The sequence below is a fragment of the Lepisosteus oculatus genome, chromosome 2 (genome assembly GCF_040954835.1).
Source record: "Lepisosteus oculatus isolate fLepOcu1 chromosome 2, fLepOcu1.hap2, whole genome shotgun sequence".
Classification (NCBI taxonomy): Eukaryota; Metazoa; Chordata; class Actinopteri; order Semionotiformes; family Lepisosteidae; genus Lepisosteus; species Lepisosteus oculatus.
The window spans coordinates 10,915,896-10,941,524 of record NC_090697.1 but is presented as its reverse complement, the minus strand read 5'-3'; the positions used below and the strand labels follow the sequence as shown (position 1 = coordinate 10,941,524).

At 43.8% G+C, this 25,629-nt stretch overlaps 1 protein-coding gene across 1 annotated transcript; it reads right to left on the bottom strand.

Moving 5' to 3' along the window:
- Window positions 1-367: 367 nt before the first annotated feature.
- On the bottom strand, window positions 368-17,758 carry qpct (glutaminyl-peptide cyclotransferase). Its single transcript, XM_069196975.1, has 7 exons — window positions 17,538-17,758; window positions 6,756-6,902; window positions 5,463-5,744; window positions 2,688-2,855; window positions 2,111-2,210; window positions 1,501-1,617; window positions 368-590 (listed from the first exon to the last, which is right to left on the bottom strand). Exons 1-7 carry the CDS (start codon window positions 17,733-17,735, stop codon window positions 445-447), a joined length of 1,158 nt encoding a protein of 385 aa, XP_069053076.1. The 5' UTR covers window positions 17,736-17,758; the 3' UTR covers window positions 368-444.
- Window positions 17,759-25,629: the final 7,871 nt, after the last annotated feature.

The following is a 25,629-nucleotide window of genomic DNA, read 5'->3' as shown; positions in this document are numbered from 1 at the left end:
GAAACACATCTCACTACTGCTTGATCACCATCACCAGCCTATCAGTTTGAAAATGTCATAAGGTACATTCGTTCACAACTCGTGATAAAAATGTTCGTTAGCAAAGAGGACTTTCTTTGTACAATTTGGTCATTCTTGAAATGTAAAATTCTTTTCACTGTTAACTATTACTTGTCATCACAAGATCAATTTGCAGGGCAAGATGTCTATCTATTAAAAGAACACTATGGTCTTTCACAGCGAAGGGACAGGCAGTTGAATAATGATACATATGGGACACAGCAAAGACAAATTCAGTTTCGTCTGAGGGAAATACAAAGTAACTGAGTCCATAATATATGCAAATGAATTAAACAAACACATCCAGTAAATTCTGGAACAAATACAGTCCAAGTTCTTTATTCCTCAAGTGTCACTAGACGTTGGGTGTTGACCCGGGGTGTTTCACGGCTTGAGATACTCCAGTATGAAGACCTGCATGATCTTCAACAGGTTCTCTATGGTGGGCTGGTCAAGGTTCTGTTCGTTGTCCTCGAACGTGTGCCACACAGAAGGGAAGGGTGTGGGGATCAGGTGAAGAATTCGGACCCCTGTACAAGAGAGAGCCAAGACCCACCATGAGCTGTCTTTTTAAAAATGCTGCCTGTTATACTTGAGCATGTCCTTCCTGGCGTTGCTGTGAAACAAGCATAAATACATACAGTCCCAAAACAACAATGCAAAGTGAATCATAGTCTGTTAGTATTCATTTGTGACTTGGATGTTTCATTTGTCTTAGTGTTTGTCAGTTAGTGTTTGTGTTGTTCGTTTGTCAGGCAAAACACTGACACATTGACACAACACTGACACATCCTTCGGATGAGACGTAGAACCGAGGTCCTGACTCTCTGTGGTCATTAAAAATCCCAGGGCGTTTCTCGAAAAAAGAGTAGGGGTGTAACCCCGGCGTCCTGGCCAAATTTCCCATTGGCCCTTACCAATCATGGCCTCCTAATAATCCCCCTCTTTGAATTGGCTTCATTACTCTGCTCTCCTCCCCACTGATAGCTGATGTGTGGTGAGCGTTCTGGCGCACTATGGCTGCCGTCGCATCATCCAGGTGGGGCTGCACATTGGTGGTGGTGGAGGGGAGTCCCCATTACCTGTAAAGCGCTTTGAGTGGAGTGTCCAGAAAAGTGCTATATAAGTGTAAACAATTATTATTATTATTATTATTATTATTATTATTACATTATGCAAGCAAGAGTTTACCTGCCAAGCCTTGAAGGCTTTTTGAGCAGATATCACTTAAAAGAAGAGAAACTTCAGAATTTATATATATGTCTCTCATTTGTACTGTTACATGTTTGTTAATCACATGTGAATGGTCTTCATGTGCTTATGGAAGTATATCTGCCAACATTTCATGAACACAGAGAGACAGAGATAGGTGTAATAAAGTGGGCTGGAGCAGCAGTACGACTGCAAATGAGCACACAGCATAAGGGGACAGACAGTTACCTCTGTTTAAAAAGGGCTTGTGGTCGTCCTCCACCAGCCCCACAGGCAGATTGGGCCAGAAGTACTCCACTTCCATGGGGTGACTCTTGAGGAGCTTCATCCCGTGCAGCCTGCGCTCTGTCACACACACACAGAAACCCACCCGGACCGTCACTCGAGCCCACTGCCGAGCCAAAGCAGCCCGTCTTCATAATCGCGCAGAACGACCAGAATCGGCACTTCGGAGTGTGACCGTCGCGGTTCAGGCACCACCCCGCCAATTCGTCCCACAACACCTGGGCACGAACCCGGGTCTCCGGCGTAACAGAACAGGGAGCCAGCCGCATGAGCTAAAGGAGACCCCCCCCAGCCCAGACGGCTGAGGTCCCCGCTACGCGCAGTGAGGGCGATGACGTCACCGTGTCCGACCTAGCGCCGCTACAAGAGCACAGAGCTTAAATGCCACTAGAATACGTTCAAGCAAACGCAGGTGTGTGTGTGAATCAAGAATGCAGCACAGGGGTCTTAATACAAACGAACATCTGCCTTGCAGCCTGTCCGGCCACACAGACACCTCTGACGCTCATGTGATCATGTAAGGTCATCCTTCAGGGATGAAGGGGGGACTCACCTATGTTCTGCAGCCTGCTGAGCCACCTGACGGTGTTCGGAAACTGGCTGCCGAACCGTGGATTGGGAGCCCCAATTAAATCCAGCAGCACAAAGAGATCCTGAAGGAACAGAATAAAAGTAAAAGCTGTGATTTATACAGCGAGGGATCTGTAGATATAGCTCTGGAGTGGGAGATTACAAGACAGACATGACAAGAGACTCTCATGATCAGACAGTAACTAGGTGCCTCTGGCCAAATCCAATTGATACTACGTCTGTATCCTCTATATCTCCTCTGTATACCTCATCTATATCTTCTGTCAGCAGCACAGCAATGCAGCCTATCTTGGAGACAAGACAGCACACAGCACACTTCTGGAGCCAGAAAGAGCAATGCATCATGCTACGTTGAGTCTAGTCTCCTGGTTAGAAGTAATATTGGTCAAAACTAAAAGCACTCTATTGAGCGTCCTGCTCCAGAAGTCAGGCAGGCAGAGAAGACGAGGGGAAGCTGTTAACAAACGGATCAAGGAGAGGAAGGGCAGGTGAGCCTTCGGAGTGAATCGCGCGGCGGGGAAACGTCCTGTGCGCCTTACAATGCCGTCCAGCTGGTTGGTGCCGTCGGAGGCGGGAGGGTGAGGAGTGTTCTCCATTCTCTGGGCCAAGTGCTGAGACCCGTACAGAGAGTCCGTGGAGGTCCACTGGTACAGAGCCTCCTCCCCGTCGAAGAAGATCAGCTGCAGGGAGAGGTCCGGGATCTCCGTCTTTCAGGAGAAAAACATGATCGTTTATCATCGGAGGGGTGTTCAAAATGCTTCGATAGAATTTTACTTTTATACACTTCCCTGTGGGTTACAAGATGTATGCATACTGTAGCTCTCGTGGAAATATATTAAAGAGCAAAGGCTTATTTCACGCTGAAAAGAAAAGAGGAGAGTCACAACGTTTCGGCTCTGGAGCCTTCTGCAGGCGCTACCTGAAATTCTCTCATGGATATATTTGACCTCATATTTCTAAAGTAACTCTTAGGTTATATAAACTACATATGACAGTTTGAAGAAATGTTTAGGCAGTTTTTGAAAAAAACAACAACAACTTTGTTTCATACAAATTAGGTGGAGAAGTGAGAAAATGGGCTGCACTGATTTCTATATACTGTAGCTTCTTTTAGGTTTGCGCTGAGGTACAGTACCTGTATTTTCCAGACATTCTGCTTACAGCCTGAAGCGCTATGTTATTGACTACAGAGTGCTGCCACCTACTGGCCTTAAATATCCAATACATTTTTACTGCTCGACACCAGCGTGTGGTTATTTTCTTCAAATGATGAACAGTCTGTCAGAAGACCCTAGGATAGCTTAAACGTTTTCATTTTAAAAAATACTGCACATGCAACTGCACTTATTACGAATAAAAACAAGTTATCATTTACATCTACATGTCTCAGAGTATGGATTACCGACTGCCTTGGCTCCACATCAGAGCAGAATTAGAATTTTAGCTGAGGCTCTATGAGAGCACTGGTTGTGGCAGAAGGTGTCATATAGTTGAATGAGGAGTTTTTCAGACAAGACTTATTAAGTTAAAGCCTTTCCCTAGTGAGTTCTGCAGTTCTGAAGTTCTGAGCCAAGTACAAATGTTTCTGGTTGAGATGAAACTCCCTCCTAAAGCCTAAGGCAGGCTGAGTCAATGAGCCACGAGGGTGTTTTTCTGTTTTTTTTTTCCCCCCACAAACATATTTTCAGTAAAACATGCTGTGGTTTCAGAAGTATTTTTTTTCTTTTTCCAAAGCTAGCTAGTCTTTTTTGCCCTCCTCTCCGGAACACTGTGTAGCTCTGTCCTTTAAAGGAAGAGCAGAGTTGAAACCTGTTTGTTTCTGTGTAGCCAGGCTTCACAGTCTTCAGGATCAAACGAACACGCTGGTGGTACTGGTCACACAGCCCCCGGTTCTGTCCAGACACTTCCAGAGTGGGTAAGAGTCTCAGAAGATCAGGAGGGAAAGCATTATAGACCTCACAGAAAATATCTACAGGCTGCGCTGGAGGTCAGACAGAGGCTGCACATGATTCCTTGCTGATCACCAACGATCAGGGCTGATCAGTCACGATCACAGACAATGTGACTGACTCATTCCCACGCTCAGTAAGAATTCAAGATACACAGAAGTTCGAGTAGGGACCTACATCAGCACGAAAGCTGTTCAGGAAAAACAGAGGTCAATTCCACACTGAAAAGCGTAAACACAGCATTTCGGCCACTGAACCTTCTTCGGGTGGGAGAGTTACCTCCGCGCTTGAAGATGGATCAACAGCCGAAACGTGTTTTTTCTTTTCTTTTACATTTCAGAAAGAAATTAACCTCCACATGATGTTGACTTTAATGTTCTACAGTGTGAATAGTTAGCTCCACAATCAGGAATACTACAGATGGTAGGTGGGGTCTACGGAGATGATTTCACGTCTATCGATTATGAGATATTACTGTTAGATAATTACAGTTTAATAAACAATATTATTTACACTAAAGACATTTTAAAGTTAGTTAATACAACGCTATATAAATATAGTAACATTGCTGGAGATGGAGGCTGCCTGTATTTCAGTCTACAACTTCATATACAGTAAATATGAAGTAACCAGACGCAGGACACAAAAGAAATAAGATAAATGGCCTAACCTAAACCAATTCCAGCCTTTGAATTCACCCGTCAAGGTGTTTGATCAGATTGGCGACAGGAAAGCTCCGCAGACCAGTCACCCCTGTGTGCTGCCAGTCAGCTTTGATGCTGGTGTGAGCAGAACCCCTCACCCTGCCTCACTGTCCCAGGCACTGTGGGACTGGGCGGCTGGTCCTGACACAGCACCATCTGGAGACCGAGGCTGTGGGTTCTTCACCCCTCCTTTGCTGAACGGGGGGCATAGCCGTCACTTGAACTGCCGATTCGCGTTGAGGGGTTATAACAAAAAATGTGAAATGCCAAAAATGTTTTAAAGGGACTGCGGGGTCATGCTTAATGATAGGCGCACTGAGACAACCTGGTCGCTTACATTTCTCGGAGTGTGGGAGACAGGGTGACGCAGAAACCCTGCCTAATCATAAGTGCAAAGTGTTCTAGCCTCGTCTCTTTCTACATTGCAGGCCTGTACCACTCCACTTAAAGCGTTTCCCCCTTGCTGAGCCCTGTATCACCCGGTTGGGTTCAATCTTCGACTGTTTTGAAAAACTTTCCTTGTGCGTAAGAAGTTGACAGAGACCTGTAGGACCTGCAGGACAGCGCCCCCTGGAGGACCGGAGCTGGCTAGCCCCGCCGTCACGCCTCAGGGCCAAACGCGTCCGAAATCTGTCAGGCCTGTGAGGCCCGGGGACCTCACCTTCAGTGCCCCTAACTCCTCATCCAAGGCCTGCGCCAGCTCCAGGAGCATGGCGCAGGGCACGGCAGAGTCTGTGGCCCCGACGAACTCCCGGCCGTGCCACTGCGGGGGAAAGTACTTGGAGTCGTAGTGGCAGGCCAGAACCAGGCGGCGCCGGGCCGAGGGGTTGAGGGTGGCGATGATGTTGGAAAAGGTCAGGTGTCCGTACGGGGTGTAAGCCTGGAACCTGTCCTCCTCTGTGTCCCAGCCGGCCTGGAGCGACCCCAGCCTATTTAGAATGTGCTGGAAAACAGTGGCGAGAGGCAGGTCACAGCACGTGGAGGGGAGGGAGACGAGAGTCATGGTACCGGGCAGATATGAGAAACAATACAGGATAAGAAAATACAGTATAAGAAACCATGCCACATAAACAAACAAAACGTTGGTTTACAGCTGCAGCGAGAGGTGTATTAAGTAGATCGTTTCAGTAAAACAAATCGAATGCAGGACCAGCTACAGACACCCACCTTTTTTATAAGTGCCTTGACCAAACAGGAATGATGAGAAGTTTTTTTTTGCATACTGCTCACTTATTTTGGCAGGGCCGTCCTACCACAGCGTTACTGCTGCTACTACTAGGCCGCTAAGCATTATGGACCAAAAAGACGTAGGTGGGCTCAGTCAGACAAGAAGAACACCGATTGTTCTCTTGCCACTAGGGAATTCTAGGATTACTAACAGTCAAACTTAAAATATGTGAGAAGGCCACGTGGTTACCATGAATCCATCCCTTTTCTAACCACTTCTCCCAATTCAGGGTCACGGGGGGGGGCCAGAGCCTGTCCTGGCTCAAGGCAGGGTACACCCTGGACAGGACGCCAGTCCACCACAGGGCACACACAGACACAAACACACACACAACAGGGCCAGTTTACACAGAAGCCAATTAACCTACCAGTGCGTCTTTGGACTGTGGAAGGAAAGCGGAGCACCTGGAGGAAAGCCACACAACCACAGGGAGAACACAAAAACTCCAGACAGAGAGCTCTCCAGGTCTGGGATTAATCCCAGGGCCCCAGCGCTATGGAGCAGCAACACCAGCCACTGCAGCACCAAGCCGCCTGTTTACCATGAATCATTTGGAAGATGAAATCAATATTAATATAACAATCTGAATAATGTTTGTACTACTGTTAGCCCTTTACTTTTCACTCTGCCACAAGGCGGGCTGAGGAATTCCGTTCTGACCCCGTCTCGGGTGTTCCGTAGAAAACCCGGTCTCCCGGACTGCTCAGGGCCCTGCGCGGGACTGACCTGGCGCACAGTCTCGCTGCCTGCGGACCCTGGATACCGCTGGATGAGCATAGGCCGCAGGTCTCCCTCCCACATGCGCGTGACGTCCAGCTGGGACAGCACGCGCGTGATCTCCGCGGGGCTCAGGACTCTCGGCTTGTGGTAAAGCTGGAGAACCAAGGAAGAGGAAAAATTAGTCCGTGGGACACTCAAAACTTTCAAGAGGGAAAACTCCGTTCTAGTGATCGGGCTGAAGGACATCCCGATTCCACACAGGCTGGATTTCCACACGTTCCGGCTCCGGGAGACTGTATTTACCGACAACCTGTTCTTTTCCCACTTGACTAGGATTTAGTCATCAGCTGTAATTTAAAATGGAAACTACAACGAGCATCTGGAACTAATAAAAAGGGGGAGAAACATGTAAATACGTCCACATAAGTTACAGTATGTTGAATGGCAGTTTTGGAAAATGTAGCATTGTAAATTAAGTATTTTAAAGATATTTAGTCCATGACAGTTTGAATAAGGAATTACAATGTAAACCTAAATCCTAAATTTGTCTTAGTTCCATAGGCTCCTCAGTTAAAATGTAACTTACCTTCTTCAAAGTACTAAAGACTTTCAGCCTTTCCTGTTTCTTTGCAATAAATCCTGCTGTGGTTAAGTAAGTAGTATGTCCTACTGTGATGGGATAAAGACCTTCCTTCACTGTAAGGAACTTACACGGCAATTATGATTGTTGCAATTACCACCATCCCCAAGCTCAGACATCAGTTACAATGAAATGTGAATCGCATTCTTAAATGCAAGACATTTAGTGTGCACCTACAGTGTAATTAACTTACATCTTAATGTTTTAAACAGATGCGATGCTGACTGAGTCTCCTTCCCAGCTCTGAAAATGTGTCAGCCTTAGTTTGGTCCTGGATTCAGTCCTAGTTTCCAGGTCAGGAATCCCGATGCGTTCTCTGATTCAAACCTTGTATTTGAGGCTGTTTTCTGTTAACATTTTTCCATCTTCACAACAGTACTCATATCCTTTCACATCTTTCCCAGTATGATACAAAAGAGGAAATGCTTTTGTCTTCCCGGGGTCTGATTATCTGTAATGCATTGCTTGCGACTCTTTCCATTCATGAAACATAATTCAAATTTCTGCTGTTCATATTTAAGAGCTTGAGCGCTTTGGCTCCCGACTGTATTTGTGAACTGCTAGCTCCCTGAATACCTACAGTACATGTCGTTTCCACTCTTGGCCTTAATTCAACCCCCCAAACGGGGCTCTGATAAATGGGAGACTGTACTTTCTGTTCTGTTACTCCAAGGCAGAGAAATGATCTCCCAGCTCACGTCAGTAGGCACTTTCCAATCGCACTTTTATACTCTAGTGCAGTGGTGTTAAATTCATTTGCTGTGGTGGGCCAAATTTAATTTAAATGTACTTTGACCATTCATAATATAAATGATAATAAATACTAGGCACCACCTTTACATAGTATTATCAATGGCATTTCTGTGTAGAGTTTGTTGTACGCTCTTGTTTTGGAAGTGAGCTTGCAGATTTTTCCGAGTTTTTTGCGAATAATTGTGCTGTTTATTTTAAAACAGCTGTTTGTGTGACATGCTGATCTCTTTTCTCAAGTAAATACAGGAATTCCATGGGAACCCATGTGATCCACTCAGCTCGCCTGCCATTGCCCAGAATTCCGAGGTGGTTTTCTTCATTACTTTTCAAGGAGGGGCAGAAAAACGCTCGACAAGGTTTCTCCTGTTCTGACGACAACATTCATGCTGGTTTCACAGGTCTCCGAAGTGCCCCGAAGAAGTGGGAAAATCCGTCAAACTGCACAGGTTACACCTATAATTAGCTAAATTACAAGATATGCAGGAATGAAAACCTACATCAGTGTGGTTGGGGTTTGGGAATACAGATGAAAATGAAAAATGCCCACAAAAAATTGAAGGAAGAGTTAATTAATGCTTTGGCTGGATAATCATTGGGTAGGTAAGTTAGGGAAGAGGGTATAGAGAACTTTGTTGACTCCCTCTAAACTGTGCTTGCCATATCTATCCGTGACTTTCACAGGTATCTCTCAACATCAACACAGTGCCTCTGGAAACAGGTTAAAATTATTTCGGAAAAATAAAGCTTTTGAAACACCATAAAGGAAATATATGGAAGGGACACTATAGAAATATAATGTACTGCAAATTTGCACTGTAGAAAATTGCAATAAAATGAAGAGATGCAAAATGCAATTTAATGGATAATCCTTTATCCATAAACTGATGTAGTTCCATGACCGTTAACTTGTTCCCTGAAAGACCATTAAAGGTCTTTGTCTTGTGTACAGGGACCATGGTAATACTTGAAACAAGTCCAAATATACAAAGAGAACAAAACTTCAACTATGTCCCACAATCTTATTTGATTTTTTTTTGCCTTATGTACAACGCACACAGATTTGTAAACAAATATGACTCACATCTGAATTTTAACTTTAAATTATTGATCCACTTGTACTTCTAACTAAAGTACACCAGTCAGATTCTGAGACAAAGAATGTCAAAATTGTGATTGAAACTAATCCGTGATTAGTACTAATCCTTTTAAGTACTGTGTCTATCTTTTCTAATGAAACATGATTTGACGAAGCAGACCCAATTTGGAATAGCAAATTGTGTGTTTTTTGCTCATACAGTTGTTGGCCTGTGAACCCTGTGTCCGCACATGGGAGTGAATGAGGAAGAGGAAGACTCCTAAGACCTCACTCGTCTGCTAACATGCCACAGGCAGCACATTCCTGACTGGAGTACAGCATATCTGTCACCGAGAGCACCGCAAGACCCGGCCCACTAACTCCAAGTGATCCTTGGAGCTGATCAGCCAGGTTTGTGCTGCTGCATGGGACACTCCAGTCCCAGTCGGCCAGTGACAGGACCCGGACTCAAACCCCCGGTCACAGGCAGCAGCCTGTGCTCTCCTTAACCAGCTGAGCCACCCTGAGGAGACCCCGGATGATTTCGGAAGGAGACACTATCTTTAAATCCCTTTTGGAAGAACAAACATGCAAGAAAACAAAGAAGAACTTGGAGACCAAATTGAATTAGCTCTAAAATGTCATGGCTTTCGATTCAGTGACCTTAAGTGTCTCTGCCTTTATAATGTGGTAACTCGTTAATGATAGAACAAATGTATCCACCTGTCTTCTAACTGCTTCTTCCAATTCAGGGTCGTAGGAGACCTGGAGTCTATTCCAGCAAGCAGCGGGTGCAAGGCAGGTTACAAAGCACTTCACACAACAAAAAAACACAATATCACTGAAATAATGGTGCTTGCATGACACTGAAAATGAATCTAGAGCAAAACAAAGCGAACTCTCTTCCAATATGTATATGCTGATACCACGTACTGTATGCTCATCTAAGCTACTGTATTTTTACAATCCAATATCCTCTCCCACACAGAGCTGCAGCTTGACTCTGTGCTCCTGTTTGTTTTGCACTTGGTAGACATCAACACACATCAGAATGTTGGCTTTCATGCGCAGCAAATCACTAAACCACAAGCTAAATTGCTCAACTAATTTGCAGTTTCTTAAAGCTGGAAATATTCAAATCTAGAGTTGGTGCTTTGAGAGAACAGCAGTGTCGGTGTCCAACTCGTTCATTCTTGTTCTTGAGAAGTGACTCAGTGCAGAATAAAACATTTTTGAGGTTTTCTAAAAGTGCTCTTTTACAGTGTGAAGTTTTGCAACATGTTCTAGTGTTCTGGGCACACTACTGTTGTAGGGTTATGCTGATGTGAAAATGATTACAATCCTCCCATTAAGAAAGGTTTTTCTGATGTATTCAGATAACAGTGTGCTAGCATCATCACAGATTTAGAGGGTGCAAACCAGCAAAGATAAAACTGAGCGATATTTCCTTCAGCATATGGGCTGATATGATCATAAATGTCACATCACATAACATGCAGTAAAATTACAAGCTAAAACTTACAAGCACTTTGGTACAGATATATGATAAATAGAATCCTACTGTCAAACAACTTACACAATATTGGAGATGTTTTTATATAGCATGAATTGTTCAACCTCAGGCATAGCTCTATCAGAAACTGTTTCATTTAATTTCATAAAGTAACTTGTGAAAATACACTCAGGACATTTAAAGGTAGAAGTAACAAATATGGATCTCACTACATCTTAAATGTTCCCCATCTGACAGTATTAATCTAAATAATGTAGATGTAGCCTTTTTTCTGATGAAAAAGTATCTTAATTATGTTATGACAATTCTCAAAAAGTAGTCTTTTAGTAATCTTTTCAAAGTAAACGAGATTACGAGGGATGGAAATACTTGTGAAATCCAAAGAGCAGGGGAGTTAAGCAGGAAACACTTGAGAGAGCAACAACCTTTCTTTTTTTTTCTCTACAGAAGGGCCTGTAACCCTTTTATGTCTGATGAATGAGCTCCACAAAACTCTCTTGTAATCCTCTCCTACATTTAGAAATAGTCTGTTGTAGAACACTGTAATCTATCTCATTCTGTTTCACCAGCCTGAAAGGCCCAATAATTAAGCTTATCTCCTGGTCTCTGACTCCATGTTTACTCTGTTTTGTAGTCTAACGAGCTCTGCTGAGTCATGCAATGTTTATCTTTGGTTATTGTTTCAAACTAGCAAGTCACCTCATGTTGGTAGTCACTTTGTCTAGGAACAAGACACTAGAACCCGATCCATCATGTCAATTGCGCAGTGTGTATCCCAGGTTTAGAAGTTGCAGAAAGTTGCAGAAATGGATTTAGATGCTGTTATTTCATTGCACACTATGGCTCCTGTGTTATGTATGATCAGTGGACAACACACATGTCAGAACTTTTTTGTGGACCGTGACTCAAATATGTCCAATGACAAAAATAAAATCAGTCCGATTGGAGACAGGGATCAGCTCAATTCAATCTCACCAACCACCCGGACCACGTTTGTGAAAAATATTCAGTCCATTAAAAATGTTGTAACCTAGCTGAAGAAGACCATACGACCTAACTTGTAAAATTAATATTTGTGTAGAAATTTTATGCAGCCATCTAGTGTTTATTGCTTTATGTTTTGCCAGTAGAACGAGAAAAATAAGAACAGTAATTTTACCACTTGTGGTTCTGTTTCTGTTCATCTCTACCTGATGTCTAGTAGCTCCTTAGTTAGGGCTTTCAAGTCTGTTTTGTAAAAACACAGAAAATGGGACACAGCATTTAGACATAACGTGGTAGTACCCCACACCAGCACAGAGGTCTGTTCCTGTAAGCAGAGCCACTGTAGTATTTTTCCTGCCATGATTCTGTCTTGGCTGGAGTCACGATCTTGCTCACTGACTGCCAACACAGCACAGACATGATCCAGCACTCACACAGCCTCACTCTGTCTGAAGCACGGGCTCTGCTCAGCTGACTGCTGGGTGAGAATTCGATTTTAGATTTTTTTTTTTTTACCGCAGTTGCCCACCAACTACTATACTTCTGTATACAGTTCATTTTTATTTTTATTGCCTCATATTCTGTATCATATCTGCTTCATACAGTAATATGGTCATGTTTCGACTTCCAAAACCCTTGGATCCCAATGTTCATAAGGTGTTATACACTGTATGAGCATGCATAGGGGTGGAGCGGTGGCTCTGTGGCTCAGGATCTGCGCCTGTGGCTGGAAGGTTGCCGGTTCGTATCCCACGGCCGGCAGAGGAATCCTACTCCGCTGAGACCCTGAGCAAGCCCCTTAACCCCAGTTGCTCCAGGTGCGCCGTATGAATGGCTGACCCTGTGCTTTGTCCCCAAGCTTCTCTCTGTGTGTCTCATGGAGAGCAAGCTGGTGTATGCAAAAGACAAATTCCTAATGCAAGAAATTGTATATGGCTAAGTAAGTGATCTTATTTGCATGAAAAACATTAGCCCATAAACAGGTACTTGACTCCAGCCAAGACAGAATCAGCCCATAAACAGGTACTTGGGCCCACCTGTAAGCAGAGAGGGTGCCAGCACGTCACGGGAGAACTTACAAACTCCAAACAGAAGGCTCCCCAGGCTGAGACCAAACCAATTCCTGTGCCTACACCACACCAGCAAAAACAGAAGTCATGTCATTTGCCAAACCGCTTTGTACCATACGGTGTCGTGGGAAGCCAGAGCCTACCAGGCAAGCAACAAACGCAAGGCAGGGTACACCATGGATGGGACGCCTGTCCATCGCAGGGCAAGTGCCAATCATTCATGGGGACAATTTGGAGGAAACGAGATAACTCCCTACTTCTCGAGAAATCATTGGAGATTTTTAATGACCACTGAGAGTCAGGACCTTGTTTTAACGGCTCTTCCGAAAGATGGCGCCCACTCCAGTATAGTGTCCCTGCCACTATACTGGGGCATTAGGACCCACACAGACCACAGGGTTAGTGGGACCCTGCTGCTCCCACTAACACCACTTCCAGGAGCAGCCATAGCTTCCCAGGAGGTCTCCCATCCAGGTACTGACCAGGCTCACACCTGTAGTATAAAATCTACATTAGTTCTAAATTAATTTGCTTCCTTTAAAAGGCAGTTGAAAAGACAGTCCTTTCTTCAAAACCAATAGTAAAATTGAGCCAGAGGACCCAGAATTCAATGGCATTTTCCCCTAGTTTTAGGGAAAACGCAATTAAAATCTCTTTCATCTGGTTCGTGATTCACTGCAACTAAAACAGCAAACAGGAGGCTGGTCCTCACCCAAAGTATCATGGGAGCCTGATGACAGCTGCTCAACTCTGGTGTGGAAGCCTGTACCAGTACCACTTAGTATGTTAGGATGATTTTAGGTGAAAACACGTTTTCTGCCTGAAAGTGAGAAAAGGGGTATCCTTATTATAGATATCTTAGTGCAATGGGAAAGGCATTAGCCTCATCTGGGTTCATCAGTTAAGGTGAAAGAAAACTGGATAAGGTCAGTAAATTTGACCACCCTTTCTCACATCTGCCCATGGGTAAAAATGAGTAGACGTACAAATATACTATATTACCAGAATCAGTTCTTTTTTCTTTTAACAGTTTTGTGGTCATAGGTGATTCGTTGTTCCGGTAGGTACCCCTGGATGGTGCAATGTGAACGGTAATTTGATAGATGAACTGCATTTATCAATAAGAAGACAGATGAGCGCAGTACAGTTCAGCTTAATTCAGACTTAATCCCTGGAAACATCATATGTTCAGAAATTCTGATTTGAATTTTTACTTCTATTTCTGAAAACTTCTGATTTTTCTTTCCCTAGGAGTGGTCAAAAATAATTCAACCATAAATACAAAGTGTTTGTCTCATTTGTGATGGACTGCATCACCTCCGGCGTAAAGCATCAGCATGACAGAAGTTATTCCTTCATGACAACAATTGAGGATTGCAATCTTAAACATTCCCCCCGAGAAATCCCATGCAATAACTCAAAATAAAGAGAAAACGCTATCAGGTTCATGCTGAATGAAGGCAGCTATAAACAGGTTTATAATCTAGACAGCCTACTAGATTAAGACCTTAGACAAGTCATGAAACAATTACATCAAGAATAATAATAACAACATCTTGTTGTAAGTATTTAATACATTGTATTGTGTGACAAATTTTAAAACATGAGAGTGAAGAGAACACGTCATTTCAATGTCGCAAAGGAACAAGTAAAGGTTTATTCCAGGCTGAAAAGAGAAGAAAAGAAACAATGTTTCAGCTGAGGAGCCTTCTAACACACTTGAAGAAGGCTCCACAGCTGAAACATTGTGTTTCTTTTCAGCAGGGAATGAACCTTTACCTGTTCCTTTGCAGCCCCCGCATGCTGACGCAGCTCCCTACTTGAATTTTAAGGTCTGCCAGTTGATTGTACTATGGTCATGTTTTTGTTCTCATTCTGAGTTAGGTGCCATTGCAAAGACAGGCAATGTCCCTTGCTGTGATTCTGGCTGATTAATTGGTTTCAGGATTGATTCCTAGGCCAGATGTTGTTTTCATCATCTTTTCCTTCTCCTCCCACCCCCGTCACTTATTTCATGGGCTCTGACATCTTATAGTTTCTTATATGTCAGTGCAAAAGCTCTTATGAAAGAGAACATGGCAGAAAACAGCAGAAGAGGCTGGTTGTCACACCTTTAGCCCAAAGCCCAGACCAGTAAGAGACCGGAATCGGATGAGGTTGAAGCAGTTGTTAAGGTCCCGATGGTTTGAATGCAGTACATGAAAGACTAAAGGCTCAAAGTTCAGGAGCTATAAATACAGAGATCTGTAATTGGTAGATCAATGCTGAAGGCAGTATGCTGCCATAGCAACGGGACACAGTGAAGAGAGCATCAGAAACAGCTGCTTGAAGATGGCAGGATCTATGTTATATTGGAGGGTGGGAAAAAAAGAAACCAGATACAGTAAGAACGCATCACAAAGCGAATATGTTTTTTTTTTCTAAGTGCCACGGGCTCAGACAGACCCTTTCAAGATTAAGAAATGTTGAGTTTGATGAAATATTGGCGCAAGGCACTTTGAAGCATTTGAGAATGAGGAAGAGCTATAAATCTTCATGATCAAAGGATCTCCTCCAACCCGTTGGGATGATTTTCGAAGGGATGTGCTCCAGAAGGGAACCTGGAATGACGACCTGCACAGAGTGTACTACTGCCTGGAATCTAACAATGTTGTTGTGAGCACACAATATACAATTCATATGAATTGTTCAATCAGTCATCTCCCATTTTATTTCTGTTTTTTCTCATTTGGAAGGTGGATAGGGATCTGCTGAGGTAGCACAGAATTCCACTCAGTTCAGGCCAGCGCCAGACCTCGCCATGATACTGCTGCTCACTCAGAGAAGCGCTCTGACCAGCCCACGTGTCTTGTGACCTACTGTATAAGCACATTCTACGATTATAGCACACAGATTTAGGAAAACATTTTGATTTGCAATTTCACCAATCACTTCATACATTACATGCCAGATTATATTTAACATACACCACTTCATATTTTGGAAGTTTACACAGCCAGGAGATTTTAGATCTCGATACAACGCATAAATTGTAAACTGCAGCCACCGACATATTATCCAAGTCGTGCTACCTGAAGTCACAACCACATATTAGGGAACTGGTATTAGGGAATTAATGGTGTAGCTTTCAACAACTTTTTATAAGACTGAACACTGCGGTGTTTTTTAATTAAAACGAACACTTACAGTAAACAGACTATATTTTCCTGTTGTGCCTTGAAATAGCACAGACAATACCAAACTCTAATTACAGATGGCGAGTGGTTTAAGAACCGCTTTCTCACTATTGAAATACTGTTTTGAAAAGAAACCTCGAAAAATGGCATTCACATGAGAATAATGTGCGAGATATAATATATGTCCTGTTTTTTTAAAGTAGAAGCACAAACATCAACGATGTTATCCACCCTGTATCGCAGACCAATACTAAACAGTTAAACACTGTTTACTCTGCGATTCCGTTTGGTTTCGCAACTGGATTCAAGACTAGCTTGCGTTCAAGGTTGTGAAAGGTAAATTAAACCATGTATTGGAGGCAAAAAACATTAATTGAACTGTTTTTGTCGTAGTGTGATCGAATAACCTAACCCATTTATAGCAGCACTGGGTGCAATATTTGTAAACAAGTGCACTATTTTTCTACAGTGTAACTGCCTACGAAGGGACCCGATCCATGCCATTCAAGATACACGAAGTCTATCAAGCACGAAGATACCAGAGGACACAGCGGAAAAGTTCGGCAATGTTCATTTAAAACCAAGAACATGAGACACTTCTTTCTGCACAGGGTTGTGGGAGTATGGAACAAGTTATTAAAGTTATGTTACTGAAGATCATACCCTGGCTTTTTTCATTAAATACCTGGATGATATCATCTGATCAATTAGCTACTAAATATCACGCGATGACTAGAATGGCCGAAAGACCTCTTTAACTGTGTTCTTTACCTTTTATATACTGCACACTTTAAAGAGTTTTTATCTTAACAGTAATGTTTTGTATTGTGCTAAAGTATAACAACACCTGTGAGGCGATCTGAATAAAGGATCATCATATAACAACTCAATAATAATAATAATAATAATAATAATAATAATAATAATAATAATAATAATCGTTCGAAAAAGACTAGACTCGATTTTCTTTTCCCTGATCAAAACCCAGGTGTCGGACTGCCTCGATAACCTTCTGAAGATTGCTACAACCAGCACTATTATTAAAAAAATGTTATTACAAAGTATTTATCGCTTTACGATTTGACTTAAATAAATATTTGGTCAGTGGTACCCATGACTGTAAAAGCGTTAGAGCGGAAAGAGTTAAAAACTCCCACGACTGAAATTTAAATATGGATTCTTAAGGAATCTTGCACATACAAATCAAAACCACCAGCTGTGTAGAAAGAATACAGCCAAACGATTTTTTTTATCAGTCACTTTTATAAAATGACCAAGAATGTCCCCCACAATCGATGAAATTTAAAAACTGAAGGACAGACAAACACTCGCGGTTGACAAGGAAGACTTAAATGTTTATCGATATTTTAACTTCAACATACACTCACTCAGATGGGTTTACCTGATTATCGTTACAAGAACATTTAGCTGCCAAATCAAACAATGAATTAAAATGAACTAAATTGCATCTGGTCATATCGCATATTTATGCAGTTACTAGACATGCATTCTAAGAAATCATCACATTTGAACACACTGGCATAAAGCGACTTGTTAAAATGTGAGGTGAACTGCACCTTTTCCTGGGTCCATGCTTCTTTGACAGCCTGCCCGCTGGCTTCACTGAAGAACGTCGCGTAAAATCCCCAAACCAGGAGGAAATACATGTCTGAGGTCTCGCACCGTCCAGACGTCTCCGTGCACTGAGCAGTACTCTCGGCTCGTACCGTGCAGTCCCGATCCCTCTCATCCGTCTGTCTGCACTCCGTGATCATGTGAGCAGCACAAGGGAGGACCCTGGGCACCCCTCCGCGCGTCACGGTTCACCCTGACCCTGGAGACACCGCGCTGTAGCACCTGGGGGGAGACGCGTCCGTCCCTGGAGTGAGAGAGTCTCCGTCCTTTTAGAAAACCGTGGCATGGTCTTTTGTGATATCTCAACGTCCCCCTTCTCTTGCAATGCGCAGTCTTCAAAAACTCGCCATGTTATACTACGCAAATACGCTGATTATGTTCTAATCATTGCTGTCAAAAACAAATCATTACTGTCAAAACACCCATTTAAATTCACTATCTTTTTCCGTTTAAGTCCACCACTTTGCTATACAGTTTCTGTACGGTAAACAAATACCTTTTTCTATCTTCAGTTTGTGGTGTTCGGTGATGGACACTTGCCGAGCTTAGCTGGTGGTTTTGGGAATACGCCAGGTGGCCACATGGCCACTTTAGGAGCCAGCATAGGAAGATTAGAAGCCCACCTTGGCTGCAGAGTCAGATACTGTATATTGATCCTCTATCTCTTGGTAACAGCCTCATCACCAGCAACAGTTTGTTTATCTTTATTCCAATTCACATAAATGGAATAAGGTATCAAAAGATTACAATACATTAAATAGGATGTAAGCAACAAAGTACAGTGTATTTTTAGTAGTTTATTTCTCTTCCATTAAATTAATAACAAGAGACTTTCCCACATACTGCACCTGGCCATTCATATTAGGGGGTTTTTGCACTGGGAGTGCAACTATTGTGCAGCAAGGAAGCACATTACAGTGCCTCTTCATCACAGACCACTCTCCTGTCTGGAGCTCAGATTCCTGGTGCACAGATGGAGGTCTTCTCAGCGATGATCACTGCTCGCCTGCCCTTGGGACAGCAGCGTACCTGAAGCTGAATGCTGCTTACAGTACTAGTCCAGCTACAACCTCCCCTGTAAGGGTTAACAGAACCACCAGGCTACATCTGGAGGCAGACAGCCTGTCTGACACAAACAAAGCCTGCCTGTCTGAAGCACACTCATCTTGCCAAAGATAAGGTCAGGAAACAAAAAGCCAAATTCCATGACCTGAAAACGACCGTACAGGTTAGAGTAGTGCTTTTTGAGCAAGATGAAGCAATAACCAGCAAGACAGAGACCGTGCCGACCTGCAGCCAGTAGGTAAAAACCAGTGCACTGCATGTGTGAACTCTAAGTGTACATATGAGTGTGAAAGGGCTTTTAACCATTCTGTCTCATACTTCTTGGAACTTTCCTAAACCTTTACGATGCTGCAGTGTAGTCCAGTGTATAGTGTTTGGCCAGATGTAGGAGATATAATTACAGTTCTTCCACAGTCAGACACAATAACAGCCACTTCCGGTAAACTTAACTTGAAAGACTGAGAGAGAGCTTGCCTCGAACTAAATGTTTACATAAACTTAAACCACAGTTGTGAGAGTTTCATTTTCAAAACCATACTTCCTGTATATCACAACATCAACAAAATTCTTAAACATTCCATTAAAAATGCAATCAAATGTAATATGGCCAGTAGCCATATCACTCTGCAACTCACAACTGGCAACCTGCTGAAGCTCAGCAGGTGTGAGCCTGGTCAGTACCTGAATGGGAGACCTCCTGGGAAAAACTAAGGTTGCCGCTGGAAAAGGTGTTAGTGGGGCCAGCAGGGGGTGCTCACCCTGCAGTCCATGTGGGTCCTAATGCCCCAGTTTAGTGAGGGGGACACTATACTGTAAACAGGCACTGTCCTTTAGATAAGATGTAAAACTGAGGTCCTGACTCTCTGTGGTCATTAAAAATCCCAGGGGGCTTCTTGAAAGGGGTAGGTGTGTTACCCCGGTGTCCTGGCCAAATTTCCCCTTGGCCTTTACCAGTCATGGCCTCCTAATAATCCCCATCTATGAATCGGCTTCATTACTCTGCTCTCCTCCCCACTGAGAGCTGGTGTGTGGTGAGTGTACTGGTGCATTATGGCTGCTGTTGCATCATCCAGGTGAGAGGAGTCCCCATGACCTGTAAAGTGCTTTGAGTGGAGTGGAGTGTCCAGAAAAGCACTATATAAGTGTAAGCAATTATTATTAATAATATCCTTTATGTAATTAAGACAATCTAAGGCTTTAAAATATACAAGGTCCACTTGCATTTACCTGGCCTGGGACCCACCTTCCATCTTCTCCTCATTGAAATCTCAATTTACATGGTCTTTTTGTAACGGCACTGTTGCCAAAATGTATGTATTACTGGACCCCATGCGATAGCTGGTTAATCTCACTCGTCGGGTTCGAGAGAGAGAGAGAGAGAGAGAGAGAGAGAGACAGGTATATTTAGTCAAGTTGAAGGATCAGGAAACCTAGTTAGAGTCAAATAGCAGGTCAGGAAGCCGGAGCTTCAGAAGTTTAACAACAATCAGGAAGTCTTCAAGAGCGAGAACTGGGAGCTCCACTGGTATAACCGACACTGAGCGTGGTGGGGATGGTAACGAGCCCTGAAGTCCTCTGGGACGCAGACGGTGCGGTGGTGAGCGAGAGGTGGGGTTGGGTGATTAGTCTGCAGGAATTGGAAAGGGCCAGTGTGAACTTGAACTTGAACTTGAACTTTATTGCCATTTGTAACCGGTACTGGTACAATGGAATTCTTACTTACAGAAAGTCTCTCGATTGTAAAACAAGTGTAAAAAACAAGACAAAGTGCAAACAGTGCATCAAGACAATGTACAAACAAACAATAGACAATGTGCAAGTAAACATGTAGACAGTTTGAATGTAAACAATACAGACGTGTAAACAATGACTGGAGATGTGCGATAGATAAGAAATCATAAAGAGGTAGATGGTGATGGTGTAGGTGTGGTCCAAGGGGGATGGCTAAATGTGTTCGCCAGTCTCACTGCTTGTGGATAGAAGCTATTGAAGAATCTAGTGGTAAGTGTCCGTATGCTCTTATATCTCTTGCCTGAGGGCAGTGGGGTGAAGAGCTCATGCCCGGGGTGGTGACTGTCCTCTGTGATGGCCAGAATTCTACCACGGCAGCGGTCCTCATAGAGCTGTTTAATCTCGGTGAGACCGCAGCCGATGATCTTCTGGGCCATATTGACCATTCTCTGCAGTGCCTTTCTTTCTCGCGAAGAGGTGTTGCCGTACCACACGGTGATCCCGTTGGTGAGGACGCTCTCGATAGTGCAGCGGTAGAAGTTCACCAACACATGTATTGGCATCCCCCATCGCTTGAGGCACCTCAAGAAATAAAGGCACTGCTGAGCCTTCTTCATGATAGAGTCAGTGTTCACAGTCTAGGTTAGATCTTTAGATCTTTAGATCTAGTGTCTGATTATGTGTGGTCGTGATGCTTTCAGAGAGCTCATCTCTGTTTGAAACAGTCATGTTATCCTCGGCCAGACTCTCCCTTTCCATAGACCTGCTTTACGAATAGAGATTACAATCCATATAAACCGCCATTTTCCTCCTTTCAAGCCAGCTGGTTTCAACCTGCTGTCAATATCCCCTGTGCAGACAAAGACAGGGTCTGGCAATGACCAGAAAGCTTCTGCACCTCCAGAAGAAGATGAGTCAACAGGTTTTCTCTTCACATCTGACCGCTGGAATCTTGATCATCCTTGGTCCTTTGTTCGTAATGCAGAACTGTTCTCACTGAGAGGACATCATGGGCCTCCATCCAGGACAGGTCACGATGTGGGTTCAGCAAAGGCCAGATGTTAATATTCTTCCCACTCCTTTTTCCTGTGTTAAACTCATTTCCTCCTTCTCCTGTATGATAGAACACAAACCCAATAATCTTTATTACACTTTCCCAACCCTTGATTTGTAATAAATCTTTTGAGAAGGTTATATGGGTCTGACATGCCAAAAGCCATTGGGACTGCTAACAGGGTCTCACACTAGAATGTCCTGCCACGCACTTGGTCATGAACCATGCTGTCGAATCTGTCACACCTTTGTCCCCTTTTCTTTATTGCAGCATACTGTTTCCCTTATAATTATTTTCCTCTTTGAGTGACCTAGAAAACTAAAACTACATCTTCTTACTACTTTTTACTGTGAAGTGCACACAACTGCGCCTTCTGATAACCACATGGGATTATTACTAATGTAAAAATTAAATGCACCCCTTTATATAAATCTGTTTAAAGTTACACCCCTTAAGAACAGAACTAAATTCTAAACTTCAAAATAATTATTCCTCTTAATTCTCCGCAGCTTCCTCTCGTTCCCTCCTGGAGTACCAGCTCAGACACAGCCTTGCCCGGGACGTCACCCATCTCCAGCAGTGGCCGAGAATGCTTTCTCCCTGGCTGTGCTCACTCTTATATAGAGAGACATCAGCAATGTGCAGTCCCTGCGGATTTCTCTGCCGCTAGGTAGGTCTACTCGTTGCTGGAGTGATGATGTGCCATTTCCAGAGCAATTTGCAAGTGTAATCCAGCTCCTTAGGGTGACACAGTGGCGCAGTGGTTAGCCTTGCTGCCCTGCAGCACTGGGTTCAATTCCTGGGGTGCTCTCTGCGTGGAGTTTGTATGTTCTCCCCTTTTACGCATGGGTTTCCTCCCACAGCCCCTAACCATACTGGTAGGTCAATTGGCTTCTGGGAAAGCTGCCCCCAGTGTGAGTGTCTTTGTACAAGCCCTGCAGTAGACTGGCATCCTGTCCAGGGCGTCCCCTGCCTTGCGCCCATTGCTTGCTGGGATAGCCTCCAGCTCCCCGGTGACTCTGAATTTGATGAAGCTGTTAGAAGATGAAAAGAAAAACGAAATCCAACCCAGTGCGCAACATGGCAGTGAAGTGCTGGGGCCAGTCACAGATAGGGGTACACACAATGGGACAAACACCCCGTAGAATCCCTGCACACCGAGTTCTGAAAAAACATTCACACACTGTGCAGAGAAAACTACCAAAAGATGCATAAAGGACAGAATTTGTCCAAATCCCACAGCTAATTATCAGAAGAGAAAATGATATATTAGTAACACTTATAAAGCAGTGACCAGAACTCCTACCAGCACAAGACCCTGCTGAAGTAAGAGCTGAAGAGCCGATCCCTTCACCCCGTAACTACCCTGAGTCACTCTTGCACCAGCCAGTGTCAGGACAGAACTGTTGACAGCCCCACAGATGAAAGTCAACTAAATCACAGCACAAACAAAGCGACACTGGGACACGCACAAAACAAACACAGCACAACCCGGAAGAATAATAACAATTGCTTACACTTACATAGCGTTTTTCTGGACACTCCACTCAAAGTGTTTCACAGGTAATGGGGATCCCCTCCACCACCACCAGTGTGCAGCCCCTCCTGGATGATGCGACAGCAGCCATAGTGCACCAGTACGCTCACCACACACCAGCTCTCTATGGGGAGCAGAACAGAGTGATGAAGCCAGTTCATGGATGGGGATTATCAAGAAATTCATGATTGGTATAGGCCAGGATTGGGAAATTTGGCCAGGATCTGGGGTAACACATCTATTCTTTTAGAGAAACGCCCTGGGATTTCTAATGACCACAGAGAGGCAGGAACTCGGTTTTACGTCTCATCCAAAGGATGGTGCCTTTTTTACAGTATAGTGTCCCTGTCACTATACTGGGGTATTAGGACCCACATAGACTGGAGGGTGAGTTTCCCCTACTGGCCTCTCTAATGCCTCTTCCATGCTACAGGACCCTAAAAAGACAATACATACACGCCGCGTATATGCCCGGGGTGAGAGACAGCAAAGTGAAACAGTTAAGAAAGGGCAGGCTGTGCTCCCACTGCCAGTGGGGAGAAAGAGGGACAAAGATATACTTTCTACTGAACTGCAACAGATACTCCAGAATTAAACAAACAGTCTTCCCTAAAATAACAAAACTCATCCCAGCCTTTTCACAAATGACCAGAATCAGAACAGCTTCCGATCCTACTGGGAGAAGGGAGACTAAACCAAACAGAGCTACAGCCCAGTTTGTGATGACCTGTCAAGGCCCGAGGAGCAGAGAGTGTTATTCGCTGTTAACGCCATTGGTTCTGCAACACTGGAATTAATCGGTCGTGACAGCAAAGCTGGCTGAATCTGATCTGTGATTCACGTGGTTACTCTGGAGGGTTTCCCCAATGTGCGCTGTTGCTGGTGTACCCGGGTAATGAGGTGTGGGACAGGAATCAGGAATAGCCCCTCGCATAGGCTGGTAGATTACATAGATTACCTGATTTGTACATAATCTCTGGATAACCTCCCGTGTTTTTTTCTATTTAAAAGAAATACCGCACACGATCGACTATGAAGCTGCCAGAACTAGGAGGGACCCGGTAGACGTCACCACAGACAGGCAGAACAGGGACTGTGACGTTACGCCATCAGGAACTCGCGCAGTGCGTCATGGGAGTTGTAGTTCGGAAGCCAACGATACGTCCGTGAGCAACTATAGCCAGTTCTATTACGCGGCCCCTGTTAAAACGGGGTTACACTGGCAACCCGTCCTCCTTTGCCATACAGTAACTTCTTGGGTTAAGCCTAGTGGGCGAGAGCTACTGTTTGCTGCCGTCGTGAGCTCAATAAAGACGCTGTTCTCCCACATCCAAGGGTCAGGTAGTCGTCTCTTCACCTTCACTCCCTCCAGTAGGACACCTGTCAGGATCACACGCGTGGTTCTGAGAGGAACAAAAAAAAAGCACTGCAGAACACCGAATCTTTGCAGAGAGCAGAGAACAAACATGATACTGATAAGAAGAAGGCAGATGGTTACTTTCTTGCAAAGTAGTTTCTCTTATTTGTATTTTATTACTTTGATTGACAGGCGTCCCGCACAGGGTGTATCCTGCCTTTCACCTGTTGCTTGCTGGGATAGGCTCCAGGCCACTGTGACCCTGATTTAGATAAAGCGGTTAGAAAAACGATGGATGAATGGAAGGGTAATTTAATCAAGTTTGAAATGCTTGTTAGATTAATTGTGTTACATAAACAATTCACTTATAACAACACAGGTTACGAATGAGAGGAGGCCAGCTTGTCTGGTAGGTAGCAGATAATGGATCCAAGGATCTCATTCCGGATGATTTCGGGAATCGGCTTCAACCACATGGCTGGTTCCACACTCCTACAAGCCTTTGGGTAAAGAAATGCCTCCTCTTCGTACATTTTAAATGCCCGTAGTTTCCACTGGTGTCCTCTGGTTCATTTTTCACCGTTCACTTTCGAGAACTCTGCTGGGTTGACTTTGTCAGTGATTTGGGAGTTCTGATGTCTTGAATCAGGCACGTTGAACTCTTCTCTCTTCAGGACTGAAAAGCTGGAGTTCTTTCAGCCTGGCAGTGCAGGACATGTCTTGATGTTCTGGAATAATGCGTCTGGTTGATCTTTCTTGGACTGAACCCAGAAATCTGTAGAATTGTTGAAAAGACCTAATAAAAATTAAAACTAACAGTTGGAGACAAATTGTAACCTCATTATAAACTCCCGTAATCTGTTTCTCTTTCTATCTGGTGCATTTTAAAATGCAAGAAATTACTTATTAAAAAACAATATCAAATGTAATCTATTTGCCCCAGACCCTGTATTGGATTCAGCGGCTAAATTATTGATAGTAGTTCAGGTGGGTAGCTAAAATTATTGATGATAAATTATTGATAATTTGGCGTTTCTGCTACCAGTAACTGTTGCTAGCTTCAAGGAGCTACTACTGAGCACCAAACACCAACATTTCACATTCTCGTGTCTGATGTCCAATGATCTTTAATCTGCACAGACCTTTAATAATATATAATACATAATAATATGTGACGATCTCCAATTTGACATGCTGTTTAGACCACGTTGGGGATAGCAATGATATAATTACTTTATATGGTGCCTTAAAAAAGTAATCCTTTGAAAGTAAAGCACACGGCACACAAAT